Raw genomic sequence first — 27,046 nt, 5'->3', positions numbered from 1 at the left:
TAGTTCCCAATGAATGATGCAGCTGAGAGAGCAAGAGGGAGAAAGATACAAAGGTTCATAAAACTTAAGATTCAATGAATGAGGCTGCAGAGAGAGAGAGAGAGAGAGAGAGAGAGAGAGAGAGAGAGAGAGAGAGAGAGAGAGAGAGAGAGAGAGTTCAGACTACTAATTCTTAATGAATGATGCAGCAGAGAGAGAGAGAGAGAGGTTCAGACTACTAGTTCTTAATGAATGAAGCACCACAAAGAGAGAGAGAGAGAGAGAGAGAGAGAGAGAGAGAGAGAGAGAGAGAGAGAGAGAGAGAGAGAGAGAGAGAGAAATGAAAGGTTCAGACTACTAGTTCTTAATGAATGAAGCACCACAAAGAGAGAGAGAGAGAGAGAGAGAGAGAGAGAGAGGTTCAGACTACTAGTTCTTAATGAATGAAGCACCACAAAGAGAGAGAGAGAGAGAGAGAGAGAGAGAGAGAGAGAGAGAGGTTCAGAAAACCAGCTCAATGAATGAGGCAGCATGGCTGAACATTCCTGCTCACTGGATTGCTGATAGTAAGCCTCTCCTCATTTAAATATTACCTGTTCATTTTTCTTTAGCTCAGCAGCAACTGAGTAAATTTTCAACAAGTTCACCAGCAACAAATGAACCAAAACCATGGAGTCTGCAAACTTGCTCCTCCTTTCAAAATTAATCAAGCATGGTCATAGTCACATCTCAACTTTCAGTTCGTGTTACTTTGGATAATGCTTAATATAATACACTTAAAACTCATTGCTTGAATCTTTGGCACAGTGCAGTGCACATGGCATTGTTCTTCCAATGACTATGAGATAACTGAATTTTAAAAATTACAATAAAAAATATTTATTCCACACTACATCTACAACATGAAATACTATGCTTGTAAGATCTGAGTCCTATGTAACCATCTTTTATTAAGGAGTGTAATATCATTGTTATAGGAATAATTTAATTGGCTTTCAATGCTAGGGCATCTACATTTGGTCCTTTACTACTCAATTATTTCCCTAAAATATAGACTAAAAGCCTTAAAATTCTTTGAAACTGAAAACTCAGAGTGAACTACAAAAACTAAAAATCTACTTAGTGGTCTTCATATAATGGTAACGAAGTGATGCAACAAGAATATACAATATTTGTAATATAAAAAATTCCATAATATATCTTAACCGCTTTGATAATACCGTAACTCACAAAACTTCATAAAATAAGGAAACTAAAGAAAAAGCAACACTTCTACATTGGAGGGTAAAATTATTTACACTTTAAAGAGAAAAAATGTATTACCTGATGCTGCAGATGCCTTCTCTAATTCTCGCTGACGGCTGAAAAAGTTTGCCATAAAAGCTCCAAGATCACCAGACAACTTCTTCTCACCTAAAAATATTTAAGCTGTGAGTTTAAAAAAACTGCATGTTACTAACAACATCAACATAAAATGAAAATTACCTGCATGTAAATAATAATAACTCATCAAACTACTTAAATACAACAGTATCTTTATGGTAGCCAAACCATGTTTTGGACACTGTAACCCAACAATTTGAAAACAGTTGGACAGCTCAGTAGAGAAACGTCAATGACAACAAAATGGTATTTTCATAAAAAAATCAAGTTTAATATATACTAACCAAGTAATTATATAGCTATGCTTTTCCACTCGCGTGGCAGCTTATATTTCAAAACTCGTGGTAGCGCTTCTATTGTTTTGGTATAGGTGGCTACCCCGCCCACTATTGGGGAACAATAGGACCAACAAAACAGAAAAACGTCACTTCTTTTGTGCCCTCATGTCCATGAGAGGAAGAAGGAAGGGATCTCATCTATAATTACTTAGTATGTATATATGAAACTTAATTTTATCATGAAAACACCATTTTCATTATAAGTAACTTACCAATTAATTATACAGCTGAATCCCACATTGATAGGAGGTGGGATCTATGTTCTGTTAGCATTGGTAAAATGCTTGCTGTTTCCTTACCTGGTAAGAGAGCTACTGCAGGTGATTACTGCCTCTGGTCAGCCCTCATCTTGACTTAAACTTAGCAGAATAGTCACAAGTAGTCACTACTTTTAATCAGGAGTTTTGGAGTAAAGGAGATTCCAATTACCCACAAAACATAAGAGTAGTTTGACCTTGCTCTGGGTATATTACCAAAAAGGCAAAAAGACCAAACAATGCTGTCACCTACACAGTAAAATAATTAAAAACCATAACCCAACCACTAAAGACTGATGGGCACTCCGGGTATAAAGTAACCCCAGAGTCCCCCCAAAAAGGTGAAGAGGTCGAAGAGGTCACAGATAGGAAGGAACGCTTCCTACGCTTCTTCTTCCAATACCATGCCAGCCACTGATAATGGACCAAGGGTACTGCAATTTTCAAAAACTGTCTCTATATCTTTCAAATAGTGAGTTGCAAAAATGGAATTACACTGCCAGTAAGTTGACTGAAGGATTCCTGAAAGTGACATATTATGCCTGAAAGCAAATGAGGTGGCGACCGCTCTGATCTCATGAGCTCTCACCTTAGAGGTAGGCAGAACGTCCTCCTGGATTTATGAGTGAGATTTTGTAATTAGATCCCTAAGAAAAAATGACAATGTGTTTTTAGAAAGGGAACGAGAGGAATTTCTGTTAGAGCACCTGAGATTTCTGGAAGGGTCTCTGATTCTCTTGGTTCTGTCTAGGTAACACCGAAGGGCCCTAACAGGGCAAAGGACCCTTTCCTCTTCTTCTGGACCGAGGGTGTCCATAAGATTCTTAATGGTGAACGAGCAAGGCCAGGGGTTGGATGGTATCTTGTTCTTTGCCAAGAAACCTAAAGTAAAAATATAGACTGTGTCTGCCTGGGCGAAACCAATTCGCTTGTCCATGGCTTGTAGTTCACTTACTCACTTGGCAGTAGCCAAGGCTACAAGGAAGTGAGTTTTCTTCCCCAAGGTCTTAAGGGATGTGGAACAAAGAGGCTTGAAAATGGGGCCTGTTAACCACTTTAGAACTACGTCCAAGTTCCAAGATATGGAGTCAACTCTTGCTTGCTTGAAAGTCTCAAAGGACTTAATGAGGTCACTAAGATCTTCGTTAGAAGCTAAATCTAGGTCCCTATGCTTAAATACAAACCCTAGATTGCTCTATAGCCTTTGATTATTGATGGACAGAGCCCCTTGGCAGTCCTCAGGAATAGGAGGAAGTCTGCTATCTGGGCTGTAGGGGTTTTAGCAGACGAGATGTTACAACTGCTACACCATCGATGGAAGACAGCCCACTTGGATTGGTGGATCTAGCAAGAAGACTGACATCTACATCCCGCAATAGCTTCCGCAGTTTGCCTTGAAAATCCCTTCGCTCTGACAAGTCTCTGGACAGTCTGAAACTTGTCAGAGCTAGAGTGGATAGTCCTTGGTGGAATCTCCAAAGGAGGGGCTGTTTGAGTAGACGTGGATCTTGTGGGAGCAGTCTGGGGAAATCCACTAGAAGTTTCAGGGGGTTTGGGAAACATTCCTTGAGTGGCCAAAACGGAGGTGTAATGTCCAAATTCGACCAATTTACAAGTAATGCGTCGGTTGCCCATGCCTGAGGGTCCAGAACCAGCAAACAAAAGAGAGGAAGACGGTGATTCTTTGATGTGGCAAACAGGTCCAGAGTCGGTCTGCCCCAGAGCTTCCATATACTGTTACAAACCATGGAGTTCAGGGTCCATTCTGTCGGAAGGATCTGCCCCCAATGACTTAGTTTGTCTGCCAAGACGTTCATTTTTCCTTGGATGAAGTGGGTGACTATCCTCACTCGATTCTGGTCCACCCAAATGAGAAATTCCTTCGTAGCTTAACAAAGGGAGCAGGAGAGGGTCCCATCATGCTTCTTTATACAGCTGATCCTTGTTAAGACGGACTAATAGGGGTCAGGGTGTCCGCTTAGCCGATGGTCTGGTTTAACCAGCAATATCTATATATATGCATAAGTATCTATAAATATACTGTATTTCATCACATTCATAGAGTATGAATAATAAACCAATGTAGAAACATTTTAATTAAAGTCCATGGTAAAAGATGAAAAATGAAGAATAAAACATGATAAAAATGACAGAATTCAGCCACATATGTAGATGCCTAGGCAAAGACATGAACGCCTAACTGTTAAGTAACATGAAGTGGTCTCCAAAATGAAGAGTAAGATTTTTTTTTCCTTTTATCATGTTCCTATTTTAGTTATTTGTTCATTATAGTTTATTATTATCTATATTAATATACTGTTAAATATATGTGAGATGATTAAGATCATCAGTAATAAAATAGTGCGACAATTAAGACCTCAAGTTCACTAAAACATCTGGTTTTCAACATTAACATTCCTTAAAACTTGTGAATTTTAACGATAAATAAGTCTATAAAATACATTTCATCATATCGATCTTGGAGAGGGTTGTTTTTTACTGTTACTGATGTCGTCATCAGTTTGCAGTCATAAATCTGAGGATGGTCCGGGAAGGATTCGCAAGTGATGACGCATCACCACAACAGACTGTTGTGGGATTTTTCATACCACTATATTACACTATATTAATTAAAGTTAAAATTATTGTTGAATTCATGTTTTCATGAAGAAATAATTATATAAAGCAAATCATTGAGTAATTTTTGCCATCAGCGGTCAAATTATCAGGATCACGGCAACGTTCAAACTTAGTGCCGTCACGACATGTCTATAAATAGAACAGAAGTAGAGGGCTGTCATTGGCTAGCAGATCTTTATGGCAACCATCCAGCTCCTCTTGCAGTGAGCGGGGCCTGTCACCCTCCGTTTTGCAACTGATGCAATACCGCAAATTTTAAATTTAGGATGCCGTGCAAGCATAATCATTAGCTATGTAATTACTTGGTAAGTTACTTATATGAAATGAACATGTATAATAATGATACTGTACATAATGAAAGACAACGTGGGTAAACAGACAGTTAGCCATTCATACACTGGCTCATGAAACTTAAAATTTACATGTACAGTAATACCTTGAACTTGCGCGATTCAAGTTGCACGAATTCACAGACACACAAATTTTTCTTTGGAACCTAACTAATGGTCATACAGGAGTTTTTCACAGACACGAGAACATTTCCGAACACTGAGAAACCCTGCAAAAGTATTTGTTTAATTTTTTTATGTAATTTATAAGTTTTCAAGCTTCTATGTGTAAATTAAATAACATTAAATATTATTAAAAGTAATAATTTCTCTCTCTCTCTCTCTCTCTTTCTTTAAGTGAGATGAATTTTTATGGTACATGTATACAGGTATGTTTATTTGTATAATAAACTTTTTTATGTAAGTACTAATTTTCAAATATTAATAAGATTAATAAAATTAAATAATAATAATAATAATAATAATAATAATAATAATAATAATAAAACTGTAATACAAAATTCATATTATCTTGAACAAACAAATTCTTCCGTCATCTTTTGTAAGAAGGTGGAAGGCAAAAGCTGTCCGACATGTCATTTAACATGACAAGGGGAGTGTTGCTAATCAGTGGTCAAATTTTTCTTGTAATTCTCTCTCTCTCTCTCTGTGTCCGTAATAATTCATAAAAAATTTCACTCTCTTAAGTAAGAACAACTGTTATCTCTCTCTCTCTCTCTCTCTCTCTCTCTCTCTCTCTCTCTCTCTCTCTCTCTCGTTCAAAGTTAGCCAACCTACATATTACAGCACTGTTTCTCTGTATGTCTTCAACTGTACAGTAGGTAATTTTGAATTGATCTAATTTTACCTGTACCGTTTACAAACTGTAAATGTGCAGTTCTAAAACACAGAGACATACAGCATTTCAGAACAAAGAGAAAGTGACAGAATAAAAAAGTTTGTAAAAACGAGGGTCAGAAGACTTCTAAAAATAGATTGGTGGAATGGGGGAGAGAGTCACAACACTATATTCTTAAGTCAACCATTTATTTCTTTTTTTAAGGGTAATGTATTAAGCTAACTCTCTCTCTCTCTCTCTGTAATAATTCATAAATAATATAACTTGACATTTCAAGTAAGGACAATCTCTCTCTCTCTCTCTCTTATTCTCTGTCTCCGTAATAATTGATAAGTAATTTCACCCTCTTAAGTAAGGACAACCCTTGAACCAGGCGATTCTTTACTGTTCGTGTTGGTTTCTCTCTCTCTCTCTCTCTCTCTCTCTCTCTCTCTCTCTCTCTCTCTCTCTCTCTCTCTCTCTCTCTCTCTCTCTCTCATAGTTAGCGCTCACACATTTTTACAACATATTAATTCTCTGTACGTCTTTACCTGTACAGTCGATAGTTTAAATTGATCTAATTTGACCTGCATCGTCTACGAAGTGTAAATGCGCTAGTGTTGCAAATACGTTCTAAAACAAAGAGACATAATAACTAAGAGTTGTATTAGTCAAAATATAAAACACTGTTTGTTCATGAAAAAGCATTTCAGAACAAAGAGAAAGAGAGCAGAATAAAAAAGTTGTTAAAAAGAGGTGAGAGGATTCTAAAAATAGATGGTTGGAAGGGGAGAAAGAGAGAGAGAGAAATTCTCTTACAACTCTCAATTTTTATGTAAACCATTTATTTCTCTTTTTTAAGGGTAATGTATTAAGCTAACTTTTAAATGAAATTACAGTAACTTAAATTTCATTTAAAAGTTAACTTAACAATTTGGGAGCATGATTAGGGTCATATTTAGTGTTTAAACTTTAGAAATAAGCATTTATTAGCATTTTTAGAGACCATGCCAAACTTACGCGAAAATTCACCCTGTGTGAGGGGTTCTGGAACCTAACCTCACGTAAGTTTGGAGTATGACTGTAACTGACAAGTGAAATGAGAACATTCACATGTAAATTTGATTATTTACACCACAGTACTAACAGCATATTAAAGAGGTGCTACCATTATCAAAACTTATGAAATACAGATGCAGAAGAGTGAGGAAAAAATGAGACATTTTAATGCAACTGATATACAGGCTCAAGGGTATCATGTAAGCTATGCAACCGGGCCTTCAATTTTGTTGGGAAGCTAAACCTCTTTATCTGTCCATTAAGCTGAGAGTGCTGAGGTATTTTTAAACCCTAATAAACTAATTATAATGTAACAACTACACTCATTAAAACATATTTCCACTTAAAACTGTATAGACTGCATTACTTAACAAACAAAAAAACAACCAGAAAAGTTGAGAGTCTCACCTTTGCCTGGAGAACTTTTTTCTTCCTTCTTGACAGAAAAAATACTTCTGTTCTTTTCAACTTTGCTAAGTCCACCTGACGTCTCCTTGGAACCTGATGAACTTCCTACAGAAGTACTTCTAAGAATTTTGGAACTCGATGAAGTGCCAACTGAGGCAGTTTTGTTTTCTTTTACTTGGTCTATACTATCTCCTGGTTCCTTGGAATCTGAGGAACCCCTATCTACAGCATCTTCTGTGGGCTCTTTCTTAACGACTGCTTCATGACCAGCTGAAAAAATGTACTGCACTAAGAAAAAATTTTATATCCAATATTAAGACAAACTAAGCAACAGCAATAGACAGTTCATCTGAAAGAAGCACTGAACAAATATAGTACTTATAAGTGCAATAAATATGATATATTAAGATGTAAACAAAGTAAAGTAAAATTAGTTATTATAAAAGACCTGAGAAAAACTACTGAAACAAAGGTGGAATAAACTAGGTATAGTTAAAATCACTTAAATACTGCAGCTCTATAAAAAAACTGGTACTTCCAAGACTAAAGTCAACATAAAATTATGAAATACATTTCATGAATTGATTTCTACCAGGTAAAAATCACCTAACTTGGGGCAAGGCTTGACTAGACCTCTGGAAAGAAACAGTACAAGCTTACTGAGGAGATAAAATATTCCAAAGATCTCTCACCATCTTCAACTGGAGTTTCTTCTGATAAATTTTTGTCTTCTACAACAGTCAAATGTGGGGTTTCACCAACACCTGCTTCTTCAGTAATTTGACTCCCTTCCTCATTGTTGGAATTTTGAGCCTTCTTCAATCTAGTATTTTGCCTCCTGACTCCAACAGGCTTCTTCTTGGCAGGAGTGGTTTTGGTATCTCCAGTAGCACCTGTAGGAGTAGCAGCTGCCTTTTTTGGAGTATTATCAGCCGCCTTCTTAGTCATGGCTTTTGCAACTGGTTTTCTAATTACTTTCTTCTTCACTGCACCTTTCCTAACAGGAGTTACTGCCTTTTTTGCTGGAGTTCCTACAAATCAGATTGATGAATTATATGAATTAGAATGAGAAATAATGAAAAATTATGATTAAGTAAAGAGCAAATCATCCAACAATGATAACATACAATCTACTTCCTAACATTCAGGCTTCATGAGGAACACAGTGAAGCATTTATTACATATCTCAGACATGGTCTGAAACAGCTAATTAAACCTCCCTCTTTCAGTGAATCTGAGATTTACTTTTCCCGAAACATGAAGTTTTCATACATAATAAAACTAATATTGTAATACTTACCTGAACACCTGAATTCGCCCTTAATCCCACTCGCCCGAACAGCTCTCAATTGCCAGTCCCACTAGTGGGAAATTTTAACAGCCAGCGTTACCAATGCTGTAGGTAAAATCTTGTCACTTGAGCTCCCATAATAGATTGGCAACACTGACACAGGTGTGTGCCGACACTCCTACCTTCATCAATTGCTTTATTCAAGGTCAAAATTGATGTGGGGAAAGGAGGGTAGGAATCATTCAGGTGTTCAGGTAAGTATTACAATATTAGCTTTATTATGAAAACTTCATATTGCAATACACTCCCTGAACAGCTGAATTTGCCCGATTAACATCATTTAAAGGAGGACGGATCAATTCTACTGCACGCTCCTTTTTACAACCACAGAGATGGTAGCTCACCAATCTGCTCTGCACAGGATATCTCTTTAATCATACACTCACCATATCAATCAATGCTTTCAGTGAAGAGACATGCTGGAGAGTACTTTGATCGTCAGTCAGATCAGTACTGTCTCGGTCCGTTGACCTCCCATGTGGCTCTTCAGAACCTCTCATATATGGAGGGGAATGAAGCAGTGTGCAGAGCCGCTGTCCCTCCAGGTAACCCATCTACGTTGCAGATAAGGCCCAACGACCGACAAGCGACGAAGTATCTCAGCACCAATGAAAGAACCTAACCTACTAGAGCACCCCCTTGGACTCTCGTAGGGAAACTATCAAAGACTAAGCTACTTAAAATGTACTAAACCTAAGTTCATGTGATTATACTATCTTAAGACTAAAAGGGATTCCTCTATCTGGTTAACCTCAGAACCTCCTAACTGAGAGAATACCACCTCAACTAAAATGAACACACCCTAGATAATAGGGTTAGCTGCTACACACGGACTAAGAGAATACACCTCCGATGAGGCGAAACGAACGTCTCTTAAGTAAAAAGAAGTAAACACTGAGATGGACTTCCCAGTAGCCGCCTCCTGACTAGAAGACACTGAATAATTCCTTAGAAAGGAAGATGAAGTGGCCATACTCCGAATACTGTGCGCTCGGGGTAAGACAGAGCTTGAAGATGATGAAGAAGAACCAGGAGCAGCCTGGGAAATCACCTCCCTCAGAAAGTAACTAATTGCATTCTTTGACTGCAGATGGGAAGGACTCTGCAGAGACAAAAAGTGTACGCGGACAAGGACGGAGTTTCTCGACCTTTGACAAATAGACTTTCAATGCCCGCATCAGACATGAAGACATCTCCGCTGGATCACCAGCAACAAACTCTTGCAGAGAAAGAACCCTAAACAAACGAGGCAGAGGGTTAACCTCCAACTCCGTCTTCACCACAAAATCCACAAGAAAAGACAGATGCATGTTCTTTCCCACATAGGCAACCAGCCTAGAAACTGCCTGAAGCTCACCCACCCTTCTGGCTGTAGCTAAAGCCGTAAGAAAAACCACTTTCTTAGCTTCAATGGGTTCAAAAGCAGGGGAATGCAAAAATTGAAGTACTTCCGACATATCCCAAGGAGGGGCCAGACTCGGCAAGACAGGACATTCAATTTTAAAAGAACATAATAAATCATGGATGATCTTACAACTAGAAATTTCAGGAAGATGGAAACTAAATGTACTGCTGAGCATTGAGTGGTAGCCAGCAATAGCCGAATACGAAAGACCCTTGATTTTCCAGAGGAATAAAAGAAAATCAGCTATCTTAGCAATAGAAGGTCTGGAGATGGAATGACCTTCCTCACGACACCAACTTCTATACATTGTCCATCTGACCTGGTAAAGCTTACAGGCTGACTTTCTCAAGCTGAAAGAAAGCCGTCTAGCCACAGCTTTAGAGAGTCCGGCCTGTCTAGCTGCTCACTCAACAGTCGCCATGCAACTACGTTCAGCACGCAAGGGTTTGGACGATAATGGTGAAAAAAAAAAATGCAGTTGTCTGAGAAGATCTTTCTGCATAGGTAGGAACATCGGAACTTCCCTGAGAAGCTCTAAGAGTTCCGGAAACCAAGGGCATGGGGGTTAGCCTCCACTATTACACTCCGAATAAAGAAAGCCAACGTGTTTTTTGACGGGTTGAGAGGGATTCTTAACAGAGCACCAGAGATGGTCCGAGTTACCTCCAACAGACTTGGTCACTTGAATATAGAACTTGAGAGCTCTAACGGGACATAAGAGTCTCTCCTCTTCTCTGTCAACTAGATCTGTCAGATTACGAATCTCGAATGACCATGGCCAAGGCCTGGAATGGGTTTCATTCTTGGCCATAAAACCCATATTAAAGGAACAGATAGCATTTCCATTTGCAAAATCTACTTTTTTATTTAAGGTATGCACTTACCCTCTTCACTGTAGCTAAGGCTACTAAAAATAGTGTCTTTCTCATCGTCTCCCTCAAAGACACAGTACTGAGAGGTTCGAATCTATCACTCCTAAGCCACTTCAGAACCACGTCCAAGTTCCAGCCTATTAATCTTGGTCCTTCCGTCCTCTCCTTATCGAAGGACTTAACTAAGTCGGACAAATCTTTTGTCACCAGACAAATCTAGACCACGGTGTCGAAACATCGAGCCCAACATAGCCCTGTACCCTTTAATGGTAGAGGTAGATAATAGCTTCGTCTTCTTCAAGTACAAGAAAAAATCGTCCACTTGCGCTAAATATGTCTTAGAAGAAGAGACTCCCCTCTCCTGCATCAGTCTCTAAAAACATTCCACTTGGCCTGGTATACGTCCGAAGAAGACCTCCTGCTACATTCTGCGATAGCTCCTGAAGCTTGCTGAGAAAATCCCTTGTCACTGAGGAGACGGTTGATAGTCTGAACGCAGTTAGCACTAGACCTGACAGACCCTCATGGAACTTTCTTACGTGAGGCTGCCTGATTAGATCCTTCCTTTGAGGTAGAAGCCTTGGATATTCTGTCAGAAGTTCCAGCAGATCTGGGAACCATTCCCTCGATGGCCAAAATGGGGCGATCAGAGTCATTCTGACGTTCTTGGATGTCCTAAGTTTGTTCAATGCTTCCCTGACCATCTTGAATGGCGGGAAGGCGTAAACATCCAGATTCTCCCAATTCTGAGCCACGGTATCCGTAGCCCAAGCCTGATGGTGCGGAATTGGAGAACAATAAATTGGAAGTCTGTTGTTCTTGGCTGTGGCAAATAGGTCTACCAGCAGAGTCCCCAAACACTTCCATATTTGCCGACATACCAAGGGGTGCAAAGTCCATTCCGTCAAGATCACTTGCTTCTTGCGACTGAGCAAGTCTGCCCTTACATTTAGTTTCCCTTGAACAAACCTTGTCAATACTTGCGTCTGATTTTGCTTCAGCCACAATAACAGAATTCGCGTCGCCTCGCAAAGGGAGAATGAGTGAGTGCCTCCTTGTTTCCAAATATATGACAGAGCTGTTACATTGTCTGAATGGACTACTACTACCTTCCCTCTTATCTGTTCTGCAAATTCTGTCAACCCTAGATGAACAGCTATCAATTCTTTCATGCTGATATGCCACTTCTGTTGGCTTTTGCTCCAAACTCCCGATGTCTCTCTGTCTCCTAGACCACACCCCATCCCTGGTCGGATGCATCTGAAAAAAATGTTAGGTCGGGGTTCAATAGAGCTAGAGACTTTCCTTCTGTCAATCTTTCTCTTGACAGCCACCAAAACAGATCCTTCTTGATTTCCTCGGAAATCTCGAAAATGAAGGAATCTGGAAATTCCTTCCTCTGCCACTTCGCTTTTAGACAAAATTTTAATGGCCTCATGTGGCGCCCCAGAACCACGAACATCTCTAGGGATGACAACGTTCCCTGAAGGCTCATCCATTTGTTCGCAGAGCAAGTTCTGAGAGCCAGAAACTTTGAAACTTTCTGAAGGCAAGAATCGACTCTTTGAGCCAATGGAGAAGCCCAAAAATCCACTGCATCTATCTGAATTCCCAAATATACTGTCTTCTGAGAAGGGATCAGACACGACTTCTGATGGTTGATTAGAAGACCCAACTCCTCTGCTAATCTTAAAGTCACTTGAAGATCCTCTGTGCACTTCGCTAGAGTTCCCGACTGAAAAAGCCAGTCCCAAAATAAAGAGATATCCTGATCCCCTGTTGATGGAGCCACTTTGAAAATGGGGCTAGAATCCTGGTAAAAACTTGAGGTGCTGTCGAAAGGCTGAAACAGGGAACCTGAAACTGGAAAACTTGGTTCCCGAATACATAGCGTAGATACTCCTGAGACTCCTGATGTATTGGGACATGGAAATATGCGTCCTGCACAACAACTGTTACCATCCAATCTCCCTCTCTGATGGATGATAGAACCATGTTGTTGGTCTCCAAGCTGAATTTTGTCCGTTCTACAAACTTGTTTAATGCACTGACATCCAACACGGGTCTCCAACCCCCTGAAGCTTTGGGAACTATAAACAGGCGATTGCAGAAGCCAGGACAAGCCAGCTCTCTGCTCCTATCTCTCTCCAACACCTCCAAAACAGTAGAAGTCTTGCTTCCACCTGCATAGAGGATGTGCTTCTCATTTCTCAAGGCGGACTGGGGAACTTTCTTAACTGATCTAAGAGGGACCCTTGTTCTTCCTCTAGAATTTGCCAAACCTCTAGAACCTCCTCTACCTCAAAAGGGTACTCCACGCGAAGATGAAGACCCAGATGAAGAAGACGAAGTCAGACGCATAAACTGGCAAAGCAACAGAAGTCTCTCTTGGTCTTTTGGAGGGTTGAGCCAGTAAATCCTGCGTAGATTTCTTCTGAAGAACTGAAGAAATCTCAACTAACAGCTCCTCTGGAAAAAGGTTCTTCTTTTTAAGAGGTGCAAACAACATGGCCAACCTCTGAATTCTTGACACTCCCTTCGTAAGGACAGAACACCATAATTCTCTCTTCTTAAGGGCGCCTAAAGAAAACATAGCAGTCAGTCCCTAAGCAGCATCGATAACTCTTTGATCTAAAACGTTAAGGACTTCCGATACATCTATAAACATCACCTCATCCAAAGAAGAACATGCAGAAATCTTGCGGCCCAACGCTCAAATGGACCAGTCCAAAAAACTGACCACCTCAAAAATACGAAAGATGTGCTTCAACAGGTGATCCAGTTCGAGCGTATAAAACACAACTTTCGCTGAATTAAAAGCTGAATGTCTCGAAGCGTCGATAAGCCCCGAGAAGTCTCCCTGGGAGGAGGCAGAAACTCCCAAAGAGAAGGCTTTCCCAGTCTCATAGCAGAGTTGTCTCCAAGACATCACTCTGGAAGGAGGAAAACAGAAGATAGTCCTCCCCTGCTCCTTCTTCTTAAGGAGCCAAGCAGCAATCCCTTTTAGTGCTTTCCGTGCCGAAAAAGACAAAACAATCTTCGTAAATTGTGAAGCACTCTTCTTCCAATCCCTCGAGAGAGAGGAGTCCGGAGAGGAAGGCGCTACATGAGAGAACGAATCCGGAAAACTCTCAACAAAGAATTTCAAAAGCTTCTTGTAAGCGGTGGAACTGCGACTCTCCTGTTCTATTTCCTCACCACCTTCTTCATCTGCTTCCTCGTCTGAATGTGTAGGGGAAACAACTACCATAGAACGAGTCTTGTTCTGAGTGGGTTGCACAAAACCCAAAATCTCATCCAACTTCGCTTGAATGGAAATTGCCAAAAGGTCCTGAACTTCCTACTCGGAATTACGTGTTTGAGAACCCGAGCGTCTGGCAGATGAGATGCAAGTTGGCGCCAACGACCGAGTTGAAGCTTCAGGCGCAAGAATGCGGTTCTCCTAATACTGGCGCTCACACACTACCTCTTCATCATCCAGTCGAAACGACTGCTTTTGCACCTCCACATCCAGCAAAATCCTCTTACTCTTCTTAGCAGAAGCTAATCGACACCTTGGAGCCAACTCCGGTGCTCCCTCACTGTCTCAGGAAGGCGAAAACACCTCCGGAGCCTCCCAACAACTACAACCAGGGGAAGGAGAAGCATGAACAAGCATTCGCTTCTTTGGTACTGCCTCAGGCGAGACACCACAAGACCTTTTAAGCAGGCGAGACTTGCCCGAAGAAGACCATTGGCGCCACATCCAATTCCGCTACATCCAATTGCCGATCACACAAACCATTTTTAGAAGACAAAAAAGACACACCAGAATCTGCCTTGCTAGATGAAGGAGTAGGAAAAACAGAGAAGGGGGAAACTAAAGTAGAAGACTCAGAAACAGTTGAAAGAGCATTAGGAGCTAAAACAAAAGGATTCTGCACCACAGGAACTGAAGCACTGACCTGTGACTTTGAGCCAGACCGAAAAAGAAGCGATGAAGGTGAAAATTTTGCCGGAGCACAAATTCCACTCGAACCCGAAACCGGAACCCGTCCAGAACACCACTGCACACTTAATACTTTCTCCTCACTACCTACCCCAGACCAATCCGTCTTTGTCACACCTAGATCCTGATCCTGACTAACATTTTCAACATTAAATTTATCATCAACACTACATGGGGGTTGGGAGGGATCCTTCACTGCCTGCTCTGCACCAAGGGGGCAGGCAGAACCTACCCATTCGGAGGCTTGTGGTTCTCCATTACCCTCAGCATCCGTTAGGGCTGGTTCTGGAACAGGCAGGGCAGCTGAAAAGGAAGAAGGATTAGACATCCTAACACTACTACTCTCCCTATCTGAAAATTGTTGAAAACGACTGGCTATTAAATTTGTCATACTTGCAATCCTATCCTCTTATCTGTTTGACTACCTCTGAACTTGCTAAATCTTTCGGCTGATCTGTAGCAGAAGCCTGAGACACTTGAGGCCTGAAGAATCTGACCGCCGTTTGCCACCCTTACAAGCCAACGACTTGCAATGACAAATGTAATCCTCCATCTCTTCTACCATCCAAGCGGAACATTCATCGTGGCAAGTCTGCACATCACACTTAACCTGTCTACATACCTGACAGACTGAATGTCTATTGTGTCTCAAGGTACTCATCCGTCTCTTGTAGGAAGAACAGGAGCGATGAGCGCTAGCATCCACAGTTGTAGGGGCAGTCAAAGTCGAAGCCAAAGGCACGGTAGTAGAAGGTGAAAGAGAAGACTTGTCCATGATGACCAATCGAGACCGGGAACTGGCGCGTCCAAATCCAAAAACATTCCACATCGAAGATATCCAGAAAAAACTCAGCAACCAAGCAGAAGTCATAAATCCAGGAGAAAAAACCAGTAAATACAATCCAGGTCTTCACCAGAAATCCAAATATACAAAAGAGAGGTCGGGCAATAGGATTAAACTTAGCACCACGGAAGGAAACAACCGTCCAGCAGCACGAACAAAAAGCAATTGACGAAGGTAGGAATGTTGGCACACACCTGTGTCAGCGTTGCCAACCATTTTTTATGGTAGCTCAAGTAACAAGATTTTACCTACAGCGTTGGTAATGCTGGCTATTAAAATTTCCCTCTAGTGGGATTGGTAATCGAGAGCTGTTTGGGCTAGTGGGATTAAGGGCGAATTCAAGTGTTCAGGGAGTGTACTGAAATATATACTTTCCTTTGAGGTATCAACATTGCTGTATAAAAAAAAAATATGAAACAAGGTAATGGGTAAACCTAACCAGTTATAATTATTATCATGTCACTTTAACTGGACTTACAACCTTCTTGTAACTTAACTGACAGAAATACATGCAACAGGAGTTATCAATCTTGTTCTTTACAATGCTGCATGGTTCCCTTATATCCAGAACATGAGACTTACGGACTATTTTGGCTAAAATCAGAGAAAATCCTTTAAAACTCTGTTTCATAAATATAAATCAGTACTTTGACAAGTATATGTGAATTCTTTGTGGGTCTTCAGAGGTTACGAAAGCATTATTTACTGGTATAACAAAGGTGAGGTGATCTCTCCTGTTATAGCTGTAAGTTAATTAACCCTTAAACCCTACTGGACGTATCATACGTCGACTAAAATTGTCTGTTGGGTGTCAAGTGGACGTACCATACGTCGACTAAAATTGTCTGTTGGGTGTCAAAAATTTCAAAAATTTCAACCTTCGGTCAACTTTGACTCGACTGAAATGGTCGAAAACGCAATTGTAAGCTAAAACTCTTACATTCTAGTAATATTCAATCATGTACCTTCATTTTGCAACCAATTGGAAGTCTCTAGCACAATATTTTGATTTATGGTGAATTTTTGAAAAAACTTTTTCTTACGCCGTCATGGTAACTCGCCCGAAAATTTCAGAAATTCTTTCGCCATTTTGTCGTAATTTTTGCACTGTTCTATATTAGCCATTACATAAAGTTTTATATATGAAAATGTGTGCAATTTCATGTAAAATACAGCAAAATACAACCCATGGTTGTAGCTTTTATCAGTTTGGAAATATTTTCATATAAACCACAATAACTGCCAAAATTTCAACCTTCGGTCAACTTTGACTCGACCGAAATGTAAAAAAACGCAATTGTAAGCTAAACCTCTTACATTCTAGTAATATTCAATCATTTACCTTCATTTTGCAACCAATTGGAAGACTCTAGCACAATATTTCGACTTATGGTGAATTTTTGAAAAAAACTTTTTCCTTACGTCCGCGCCAGAAATTCTTTCGTCACGTTGTCATAATGTTTGCACTGTTTTATATTAGTCGTTACATAAAGTTTCATATATGGAAATGTGCGCAATTTCATGTAGAATACAACAGAAAATAACTCATGGTTGTAGCTTTTATCAGTTTTGAAATATTTTCATATAAATTACGATAACTGCCAAAATTTCAACCTTCGGTCAACTTTAACTCAACCGAAACAGTCAAAAAATGCAATTATAGGCTAAAAATCTTACATTCTAGTAATATTCAATCATGTACCTTCATTTTGCAAAAAAAAAAAAAAAAAAAAAAAAAAAAACTTTTTCCTTACGTCTGCGCACGGTAACTCGGCTGAACATCTCAGAAATTCTTTCGTCACGTTGTCGTAATGTTTGTATCGTTTTACATTAGTTGTTACATAAACTTTTATATATGAAAATATGCACAATTTCATGTAGAATACAACAGAAAATAGCTCATGGTTGTAGCTTTTATCAGTTTTGAAATATTTTCACATAAATCACGATAACTGCCAAAATTTCAACCTTCGGTCAACTTTAACTCGACCGAAATGGTAAAAAAAATGCAATTGTAAGCTAACACTCTTACATTCTAGTAATATTCAATCGTTTAACTTCATTTTGCAATAAATTGGAAGTCTCTAGCACACTATTTCGATTTATGGTGAATTTTTGAAAAAAACATTTTCCTTACGTCCGCGCGGTAACTCGGCCGAACATCTCAGAAATTCTTTTGTCACGTTGTCGTAATATTTGCACCGTTTTATATTAGTCGTTACATAAAGTTTTATATATGAAAATGGCGCAATTTCATGTACAATACAACAGAAAATAACTCATGGTTGTAGCTTTTATCAGTTTTGAAATATTTTCATGTAAATCACGATAAATAGAAAAAATTCGACTTTCGGTCAACTTTAACTCGACCGAAATGGTCGAAAACTGCAATTGTAAGCTAAAGCACTTACAGTCTAGTAATATTCAATCAATTAGCTTCATTTTTCAACAAACGGAAGTCTCTAGCACAATATTTCGATTTATGGTGAATTTTTGAAAAAATCATTTTTTTACGTCCTCGCGTTACAATTCATGCATCATTTGTGATAATATTTTCTCTGTGTTGCTTTGATCGTTTTACAATTTGTTATATACCAAAATCATCGCAATTTAGTGTACAATACAAAGAAAAACAAAATAACCCGTTAGCTTTAACCGTTTTGCTCACAGCGCGATTTGTATAAAATTATATTTGAAAAAATTTTTTGCGCTGTCATATATTTCAATATTTATATATGATAACGATATTTTTTTTCATTTCTGATGGTTGCATACTAAACTTCCAGCAATGACAAAAAAAGGAGCCAAAAATGAACTCTTAATCTTAAAAACTAAGCATGCTGTGATTTTTTGAAAAAAACTTTTTTTCTGCTTCGGCGCTAACTCACCGAACGCCGCCAGCATACGGGAGATGTTTTTGTAAATAGAGGCTCGGCGTTTAAGGGTTCAAAAATTATCAACCATTGGAAAATGAAGACAGAGGAGGAACACATAAAGGCTTGTACCTATACAGTAAACGACTAATTTCAGTATTTCTGTTCTGTCCAGGCAATGTAAAAAGTGACGTTAATTGCTGAGGTGCATGGCCACTAAAAGCTTTTGAAGCTTCAGCTCATCCGAGCTTAAAGCTTTTGAGTTCATCACTGAGTAACAAACCCTGTTGTACTGCAGTATCTGTGCAATTTAAGCCCTGACTTGGTAAGGATGGAGGATGGCTGAGATGAAACACTCAAGTTCCTGGGCACTTCTTTATTCCTTTAAGTTGCCATGCTTCCACTCTATGCAGCCACAACAACAACAAAATGGCCACAATATGCAGAATGTTCCCAAGAGTTACGGATGCAGCACATTACAGAAAACTGTTTCTTTTATAACATTAAGGAACACATACACTATATCCTCCCCCTTTTTAGTATAACACTGTACTGGAACTAGAAATTCAACTTGTGATTATTGTATTGCACATAAGACACTCCAAGACAGTACTGAAAGTCTCAACTCAAACTTGAATACAGTAAAAAGATAAATTTTAATTCCACAGCTTTTATATATTTTATATGTACAGTACTGTATTCAGATTAATTCAGAAATCACTGAAATATTTATCTATTACAGAACTTCAATACAGAACATAAAATCAGAAACTCTTCAAAGAAAATATTACACATAAGGGCATTCCATAATCAGAATGCATACATATTATAGTAATCAAGTCACTGTATGTACCCCATGTAGTACAGCATCATACATGGATAATATACTGTGGCGGAAACTCGAAGGGTAGTAGATATCCTACCCTTAGGACATTCACTACCCAGGCTTCCGCTCCGTATCGCTACCATGTTGCCCAATAATTCAATAGCCCAACCCCTGTGGCAGCAAAAGAAGAGGAAAGCCGCCCCTAGCATCCTCCTCCCTTCTTACCATTGTCCCCCCCTCTCCCAGGCTGTGCAGGGGGCTGAAAGTGGCACTGTTGCGCACCCTTCCTAGCAGGTACTCCTGCGGGGGCCCTTGGAAGCAAGGGACTTCCTAGGACCCAAAGAGGAAGTGCCAGCCTGACCCAAAGGTCAGGCTGCAGTGACACACAAAGACCTGGAGGTCTTGGCCACTGCCTGGTGAACAAGGTCATTAATCCAGTGCTGCTGCCTCCTGCTGCTAAAGGGAAACTCCCTCTGCACAGAGGCAGTCCAGCGACAGACCTGGACACAGGCAATCCAGGTCCGGGTCAACCTATTTAATCAGCAAAAGCCTTCTCCGAGGTCACGTAGTATCTCCTCTGGCCAGTGAGAGGCTGAGGAAGTGTCTTGCATTAGCAGCTAGACATAAGTGAATTGTCTTGCCCAGACACAAGAGAATTCATCTGGTCCAAGACCCTTCAGCAAGTCCCAACCATGGCAAGCCTGTCAAACCTTTGGGTTCCTTTTGGGGTCCCCAAAAACCTTTGTGGGCTGACAAACAGTCCACAGGGGAAACCGTGGTCTCTTCCTTGAGATCATTGTATCGCTGTATCAAACGGACTATCTCTAAATACAGTAACTCCTCTTCAACTCGAGGGGTGTCTGAGTCCTGGGGTACAGGGACCTTGAGCTCTTCCAGGTCGCAACCTTCCTGGGCTACTCCCTCTGCAGGAGAGAGATGCTCACCAGAGCCCCCTAGCAAGCTCTCTAACACTCGACCATATAACCGGTCAGGTCCTAGGACCATACCAGGAGCTTATGCTTCCATGGTTGGGCTGGGGTGGAAGCGTGAATGTTCCTGGTCGCGAACCCTAGGCCTGTCTGGCTCCAGGAAAACCCCAAGGAGGTGGAAGGGACAGGTGAGTAATGCCTAGCACCCTTCACAGACCTACCAGAGGGAGAAGTCCCAGCAGGTAAGGAAGGCCATGGGCAGTCGTCAACCTGCAGTGACGATGGCCACACGTCAGGGAGAGCAGTCCGTTCATGCAAACGTGGACTGAGGCTGTCCCGGGAATAGCGGACCAGTTCACACAAACATGGATGGGGGCTGTCCCAAAGGTGTGCTTCCGTCTTCTTAGAGGCCAAGGCCTTTATAGTAGAAGAAGACTGGGAAGGGGACTTTCTCTTGCCTTTCCCAGATGAGAAGCCTGGTAGGCCGGTGTTACAGTTCCAGGACACTGATACAAGAAACAGGCAGGGGGTGAGTGAGCGCCTGCACTCTCTGAATGCAGACATACAGATGTGCATACATGTCTGTATGCACATGGCTCAGCACCACGCACAAACTTCAAGAGATGCATGACATTCAGGAGAAACAAAGACCTATTGTGCCCTCTCACATGTTGCTGCACAACTATCAGTACTGTATGTCACCCGTAATCACAGGGATTAGGGACCACAACCACCTGCGTTAAGTTGGTATCCCCCTCTAAAAACCCTTATGACTGGCTTTTTTAATAGTTCAAAAACCAAAGACCGCCCCTCTAAAAATGCTTAGCCTATACCTGCCTATTTCAATAGTTCAAACACCAGTTACAGGCAGTCACTGGTTATTGGCGGGGGTTCCGTTCCCGACAGCACGACTATAACCGAAAATTGCCAATAACTCGGGATCGGCACATATCAGCGGTGAAAATCCAGTTATCATTGTCACTAGACAAGTGCCGTAACCCGGGACTGGGGACTGTCTGGATACCTTTAACTATCATCCTAAAACCCTTCAATATAATTTCAAAGTCATCTTACAACATTACCCTCAAAAATATATGGCTTACAGCTACGTTTCAAAACTACATAATCAGGTTACCCCTATATTCAGACAGAGCCATTTTCTCTCATACAGTATTGAAGCTGTCCCATTTTCTTTTTTCAGATGGAGGAAACATTGGGAACTCACAAGAACAGTAGAGTTAAATACTTTACTTGAATATTTAAATATACATTGAAAAAATACCAAATTATAAATGCAATCAACAGTGATAAAATATTCTATTGTGTATGTATATATGTTACAATGATTTACTAATTTTCAAATAATATTAATAATGTAAACACAGCAAAATATCAATAAAATGTTAATTCACTTACAGAATCCATATATACTTATTATTATATTGATCTAATATCATCGCAAAATGTATAAAAATATCTGATTGTCCCAACATTTGTAATGTTCACTTCTCAGAACCAGCTGACTGAGCCTACTACCAGAAAAATTAGGAAAATAATTTTTTAGTTGCTATAAGAAATGAATGTATTAATGTTATAATTATTTTCAATTTTGTAATAAAAGTTTGATACAGTAATTCATGTTTCATTGATGGAGAGAGAGAGAGAGAGAGAGAGAGAGAGAGAGAGAGAGAGAGAGAGAGAGAGAGAGAGAGAGAGAGAGAGAGAGAGAGAGAGAGAACTGAGGTGTTTACAACTGATGTCTCAGAAAATATCTGGGGATGAGACTTGACAGGCACGGTTAAATTAGCTGGGGAGCAGAGTGGAACCTTGTGTTGCCTTTGTATGAAATATGGTATTTTCATGATAACAATTATTTCATATATACTTACCAAGTAATTACATAGCTATACTTTTTACACATTCGCCAGTTAAAAATTTGAAGTTCGTGGTAGCGATTCAATTGTTATAAGTGTAGGTAACGACCCAGCCCTCTGTCGGGGAATGATAAGTACAACAAAACAGAACAAAACAACTTCTTTTGTGCTCAATGTCCATCAGAGGGGAGGAGGCCCTGATCTGTAATTACTTGGTGAGTATATATGAAACTTAATTTTATCATGAAAATACCACTTTCATATATGTAACTAACCAAGTAATTACATAGCTGAATCCCACATTGAAAGGTAGTGGGATAAATGGACGTATTCTGTTTCAAAAGCATTCAGATATGAAGATGATTCTGAAACATGAAATCTGTCAACATCGGTAAAAATGCTTGTTGTATCCTTACCTGGTAAGAGAGCCACAGTAGGACATTACAGCATTGCCTTTTGGTCGGTGCTCATCCTGACCAGTAGTGACTTAGCGGAATAGCCGAGATAAGTCCCTGCTTTAAAGAGGATGCTTTTAAGCAGACAAGTTTTCTGAATACTCAAAAGAGACAAAGAAAAAATTTGCCCCTGTCCTGGGCGCAGTGCCAAATCAAAATAGACCAAATAAAATCGTTACCTACACCGGCAACCATAAAAATTAAAACCCATCATACCACTTCCATAGACTGGTGGGCACTCCAGGTACATGTACCCCCTGGCCTCCCCCACCCAAAAAAAAAAACTCAGCACCCAAAATTCAAGGCAAAGTAGTTACAGATATGAAGGGGTACTTCCTATGCTTCTTCCCCCAATACCGAGCCAGCCACTGATAATGGACTTAAGGTACTGCAATTCTCAAACATCATCTTTATTTCTTTCAAATAGTGTGAGGTAAAAACGGAGTTACACTTTTAGTATGTCAACTGGAAGATAGCTGAGAGTGACATGTCTGAATGCATAGGATGTGGCCACCGCCCTAATCTTGTGCGTCCTCACCTTAACACAAGGCAGGGCATCTTCCTGTATTTGAGAGTGTGCCTATAAAACAAGGCTTCTACGAAAGAATGACAATGCATTCTTTGGCATGGGTTTAGCCGGGTTTCTTGCGGAAAACCAGAGGTTACTGGCAGGTCCTCTGATCTTCTTCGTCCTGTCCAAATAATACCTAATTTTCTCCTACTCTTCTGGCCCTAGAATGTCCATTAGATTCTTAATGGAGAATGAACGTGGCCAGGGATTAGATGGAGACTCATTCTTAGCTAGGAAGCCAAGCAAAAAAGAGCAGACAGCATCCCCTTGCAAAAAACCAAGACGTTTGTCAATTGCCTGCAGCTCACTCACTCGTTTAGCCTGTGGCCAAGGTTACTATGAAAAGAGTTTTCTGTGTTAAATTCTTAAGAGAAATGGAACAGAGAGATTCATAAGCAGGGTTCATTAACCATTTCAGCACAACATCTTAGTTCCATGAAACAGAGACGTCTCATGGCTGCTTAGTAGTCTTGAAAGACCTCATCAGATCACTAAGGTCATGATTAGAACCTAAGTCTACTCCCCTATGCTTAAAAACTGACCCCAACATCGATCTGTAGCCTCTAATAGTCGATGAAGAGAGCTTCTTACTGTTCCTTAAAAAAAAGAAGGAAATCTGCTATTTGAGTTACAGTGGTCTTATCAGACGAGACTTTATTGTCGCTGCACCACTTGCGGAAGATGGACCACTTGGCCTGGTAGACTCTGTGGGTAGACTGCCATCTACATCTGGCAATAGCTTCCACAGCTGGTATTGAAAACCCCTTTGCTCTGACAAGTCTCCGGATAGTCTGAATCCTGTCAGAGCTAGAGCAAATGGGCTTTGATGAAATTTCCAGAGGTGGTGCTGTTTGAAAAGCTGTGGACTTTGAGGAAGTAACCTCGGTAAGTCCACAAGAAGTTTTGGAAGGTCCAGGAATCATTCCTTGAGTGGCCAGAAGGGAGCTATCAGTGTCACTGACACGTTGTTGTGAGCCTGGAATGTGTTAATCACGGCTCTCACCATGTTGAAAGGGGGAAAAGTGCAAAGGTCCAGATTCGACCAGTTTACCAGCATGGCATCCGTCACCCACGCATGTGGGTCTGGAACTGGTGAGCAAAATAGATTAAGGCTGTAATTCCTTGAAGAGATGAACAGATCCACTGTCGGTCTGCCCCACAACTTCCAGAGATTGTCTGAACTGTTGCATTCAGAGTCCACTCTCTTGAGAGGACTTGTCCTTGTCAACTTAGTTCGTCTCCCCGAACATTCATCCTCCCTTGGGTGAATCTCATGATAATTCTGGCCTGTTTCTGGTCTGCCCAAAAGAGCAGTTCTCTTGCCACCTCGCTCAGGGAGAATGAGTCAGTTCCACCCTGCTTCTTGAAGTATGAGACAGCCGTGGTGCTTCCAAATGAATCACCATGGTTCTGTCTGTGACTACTTCCGCAAAACCCTTCAAGCCTAAACGGATGGCCGACAACTCCTTGACAGTGATGTGCAACTTCCTTTGCTCCGGAGACCATGTGCCAGAAGCTTCTAGGGTGCCCAAAGTGCTCCCCAACCCTGGTCCAAAGCGTCTGCATAGGATAGGTCGGGGCTCAGAATATGAAGAGACTTTCCTTCTGACAGTCTATCTCTGGACATCAACCACCAGAGGTCTTCCTTTATCTCTGCAGTATTCGGAAACAACACTGTGTCTGGTTGCCCTTAGGAAAAACTGGAGGGGCCTCATGTGAAGTCTTTCTAATCGCACAAACTGTTCAACAGATGAGGGGGTTTCCTAGCAGACTCATCCACCGATTCCCAGAGCAAACTGGAAGAGAAAGGAGAACTTGCACTGATCTCTGGCCGGACTCTATCCTCTTAGGGGAGGGAAAAAACCTGAAAACTCAGAGAGTCGATCTCCATCCCTAAACAGAAAATCTCCTGGGTAGGGACTAGCTGAGATTTCTCCTGATTTATCAAAAGTCCAAGTTCTTGGCAAGGAGAAGGGTTACTTGTAGATCCTTCATGCATTGTTCCTGTGACAGGGAGTGGAGGAGCCAATTGTCCAGGTATAGACAAATGTTTATACCTATCAGGTGAAGCCACTTTGCCAGAGGGGATAGGACTTACGCAAATACCCGAGGTGCAGTGGAAAGACCGAAGCATAAGTGCTCAAAACTGGAAGACTCTGCCCCTGAAGACAAATCTCAGATATTTCCTGGACTCCAGATGGACTGGAATGTGGAAATACATGTCTAGCATATCCATTGTTATCATCCAGTCCCCCTGCTGGATGGAGGATAACACTGACTGATTTGTCTCCATTTTAAACTTTGTTTTTTGAAGGTAGATGTTCAACGTGCTGATGTTGAGGACAGGTCTCCATCCACCCCCAATGACTTGGGAACAACAAATAGTTGATTGTAAAAACCTCTTGAAGAACAATCCTCCACTACTTCTATGGCTTTCTTCCTTAGAACTGACACTTCCTCACTGAGAGCTACAAACCTCTTGGAGCCCTCCGAGTATGCCGTCAATGTGATTGGTGAAGTTATGAGAGAAGGGTACTCTTTAAAAGGAATCGAGTAACCCTCCTCTCAAACCTTGATCGTCCAAGGTTCCACGACTTTGGCACTCCTCCTCTTCCAAAAGAGAGTGTCTGGCATATACAGGTGCACGAAGGATGGGAAGTCACTTTCTGGAAGAGGGTTTGCTGGAAGTCCTCTTGACGGACCCTGCTGAAAATCGCACCTTGGAACAGGGTCTAGAGAAGCCCTTTCTGCTTCCTCGGAGGGGCTGCTGCTGTAGAGGAGATAACAACTTGGATGGAACCGAAGCAGAAGGCTCCTGAGGCACTTCGCTGACTGGGCTAAATCTTGCATGGATTTCTTCTATAAGTTGGTGCAGTCTCTTTAACCCTCTGGTGATCCGATGACGCAAAACTGCGTCAATAAATTTTTTGCCGTAAGTGCTCCGATGACGCGATTTCCGCGTCATCTGTGAGTTATTTTCTGGGAAAATTCACCAAAAAAACAGTCATCCGAAGAAAACGAGGACTGCGCCATTGTGTGGGCAGATCTTGGACCTACAAGAAAACATAACCAGGAAACAGATAGGTATTGCGCATGCACCGCAGTCCTCCCCAAACTAAAGCACTGCACCTCCTATTTTGACCGAGTTTAGCACGTCTTTTTAGCACTCTCACGTTTTTTGCTTTGTCGTCATTTATCTGCATTTGTGAAGTGCTTTCGCTTTTGCTATTGTTATAAAAGTGTTTGCAAGTGATTGCTGAGTATTTTGAATAATATTTGAAGTGTTTTTCGATAACATAAATAGTGAAGAATTTACTTTTTTTTTACATATATTTCTGTCTTTCAACAACATTTCCGTCCTTCAGCTTCAACGGCTCAATTTTTTCTGAGAACACTTATTATTTTTAAGTGGGTTATTTATAGAAAATTTGTTCAGCTTTCCATTGCAATCTTCACTTTTTTCTTAGCGTTATTCACCGCCGAGTAATTACGAAAAATTTAAGTGTAAATATGAGCACCCGAGAACCCAATCGAGCCGCGCATTTTGGCCTAGGGTTTACGAGTGCATGAATTAGTTTTTTGTACGCCTGTAAATAACTTCAATGTGCATGTATTATATATCACTCAAACAGCCATTCTTTATACTTTATTGTGCTGAACGGCAAAATGTAAAAATATCAAAGTTTCTATATAAAAATCTTTAGCGAACAATTGACTTTACGTGAAAAAAAAAAAACAAAACTTACATCTTTGAGCTTCAATTGCTCAATTATTTACTGTGAACACCTATTAATTTTAGGTAAAATATATATATAGTAAACACCACA

The 27,046-nt window shown here is 40.6% G+C and overlaps 1 protein-coding gene across 6 annotated transcripts in view; it reads right to left on the bottom strand.

The window, feature by feature from the left end:
* The window catches only part of LOC136850627 (uncharacterized protein DDB_G0284459-like), a 370,523-nt gene that overhangs the window by 331,418 nt on the left and 12,059 nt on the right, over positions 1 to 27,046 (bottom strand). For all 6 annotated transcript variants that reach the window (XM_067124330.1, XM_067124327.1, XM_067124329.1 and 3 more), the window contains exons 2-4: positions 7,924 to 8,262; positions 7,232 to 7,501; positions 1,303 to 1,392 (exon numbers count right to left, since the gene is read on the bottom strand). In XM_067124330.1, the coding sequence (XP_066980431.1) occupies positions 1,303 to 1,392; positions 7,232 to 7,501; positions 7,924 to 8,179 (616 nt within the window). In that variant the 5' untranslated portion in view covers positions 8,180 to 8,262. The remainder of the gene's footprint in view (positions 1 to 1,302; positions 1,393 to 7,231; positions 7,502 to 7,923; positions 8,263 to 27,046) is intronic.

This window comes from Macrobrachium rosenbergii, chromosome 22, assembly GCF_040412425.1.
Source record: "Macrobrachium rosenbergii isolate ZJJX-2024 chromosome 22, ASM4041242v1, whole genome shotgun sequence".
Taxonomy (NCBI): domain Eukaryota; kingdom Metazoa; phylum Arthropoda; class Malacostraca; order Decapoda; family Palaemonidae; genus Macrobrachium; species Macrobrachium rosenbergii.
The sequence above is the reverse complement of the archived record's forward strand: the minus strand, read 5'-3'. Positions and strand labels throughout refer to the sequence as shown.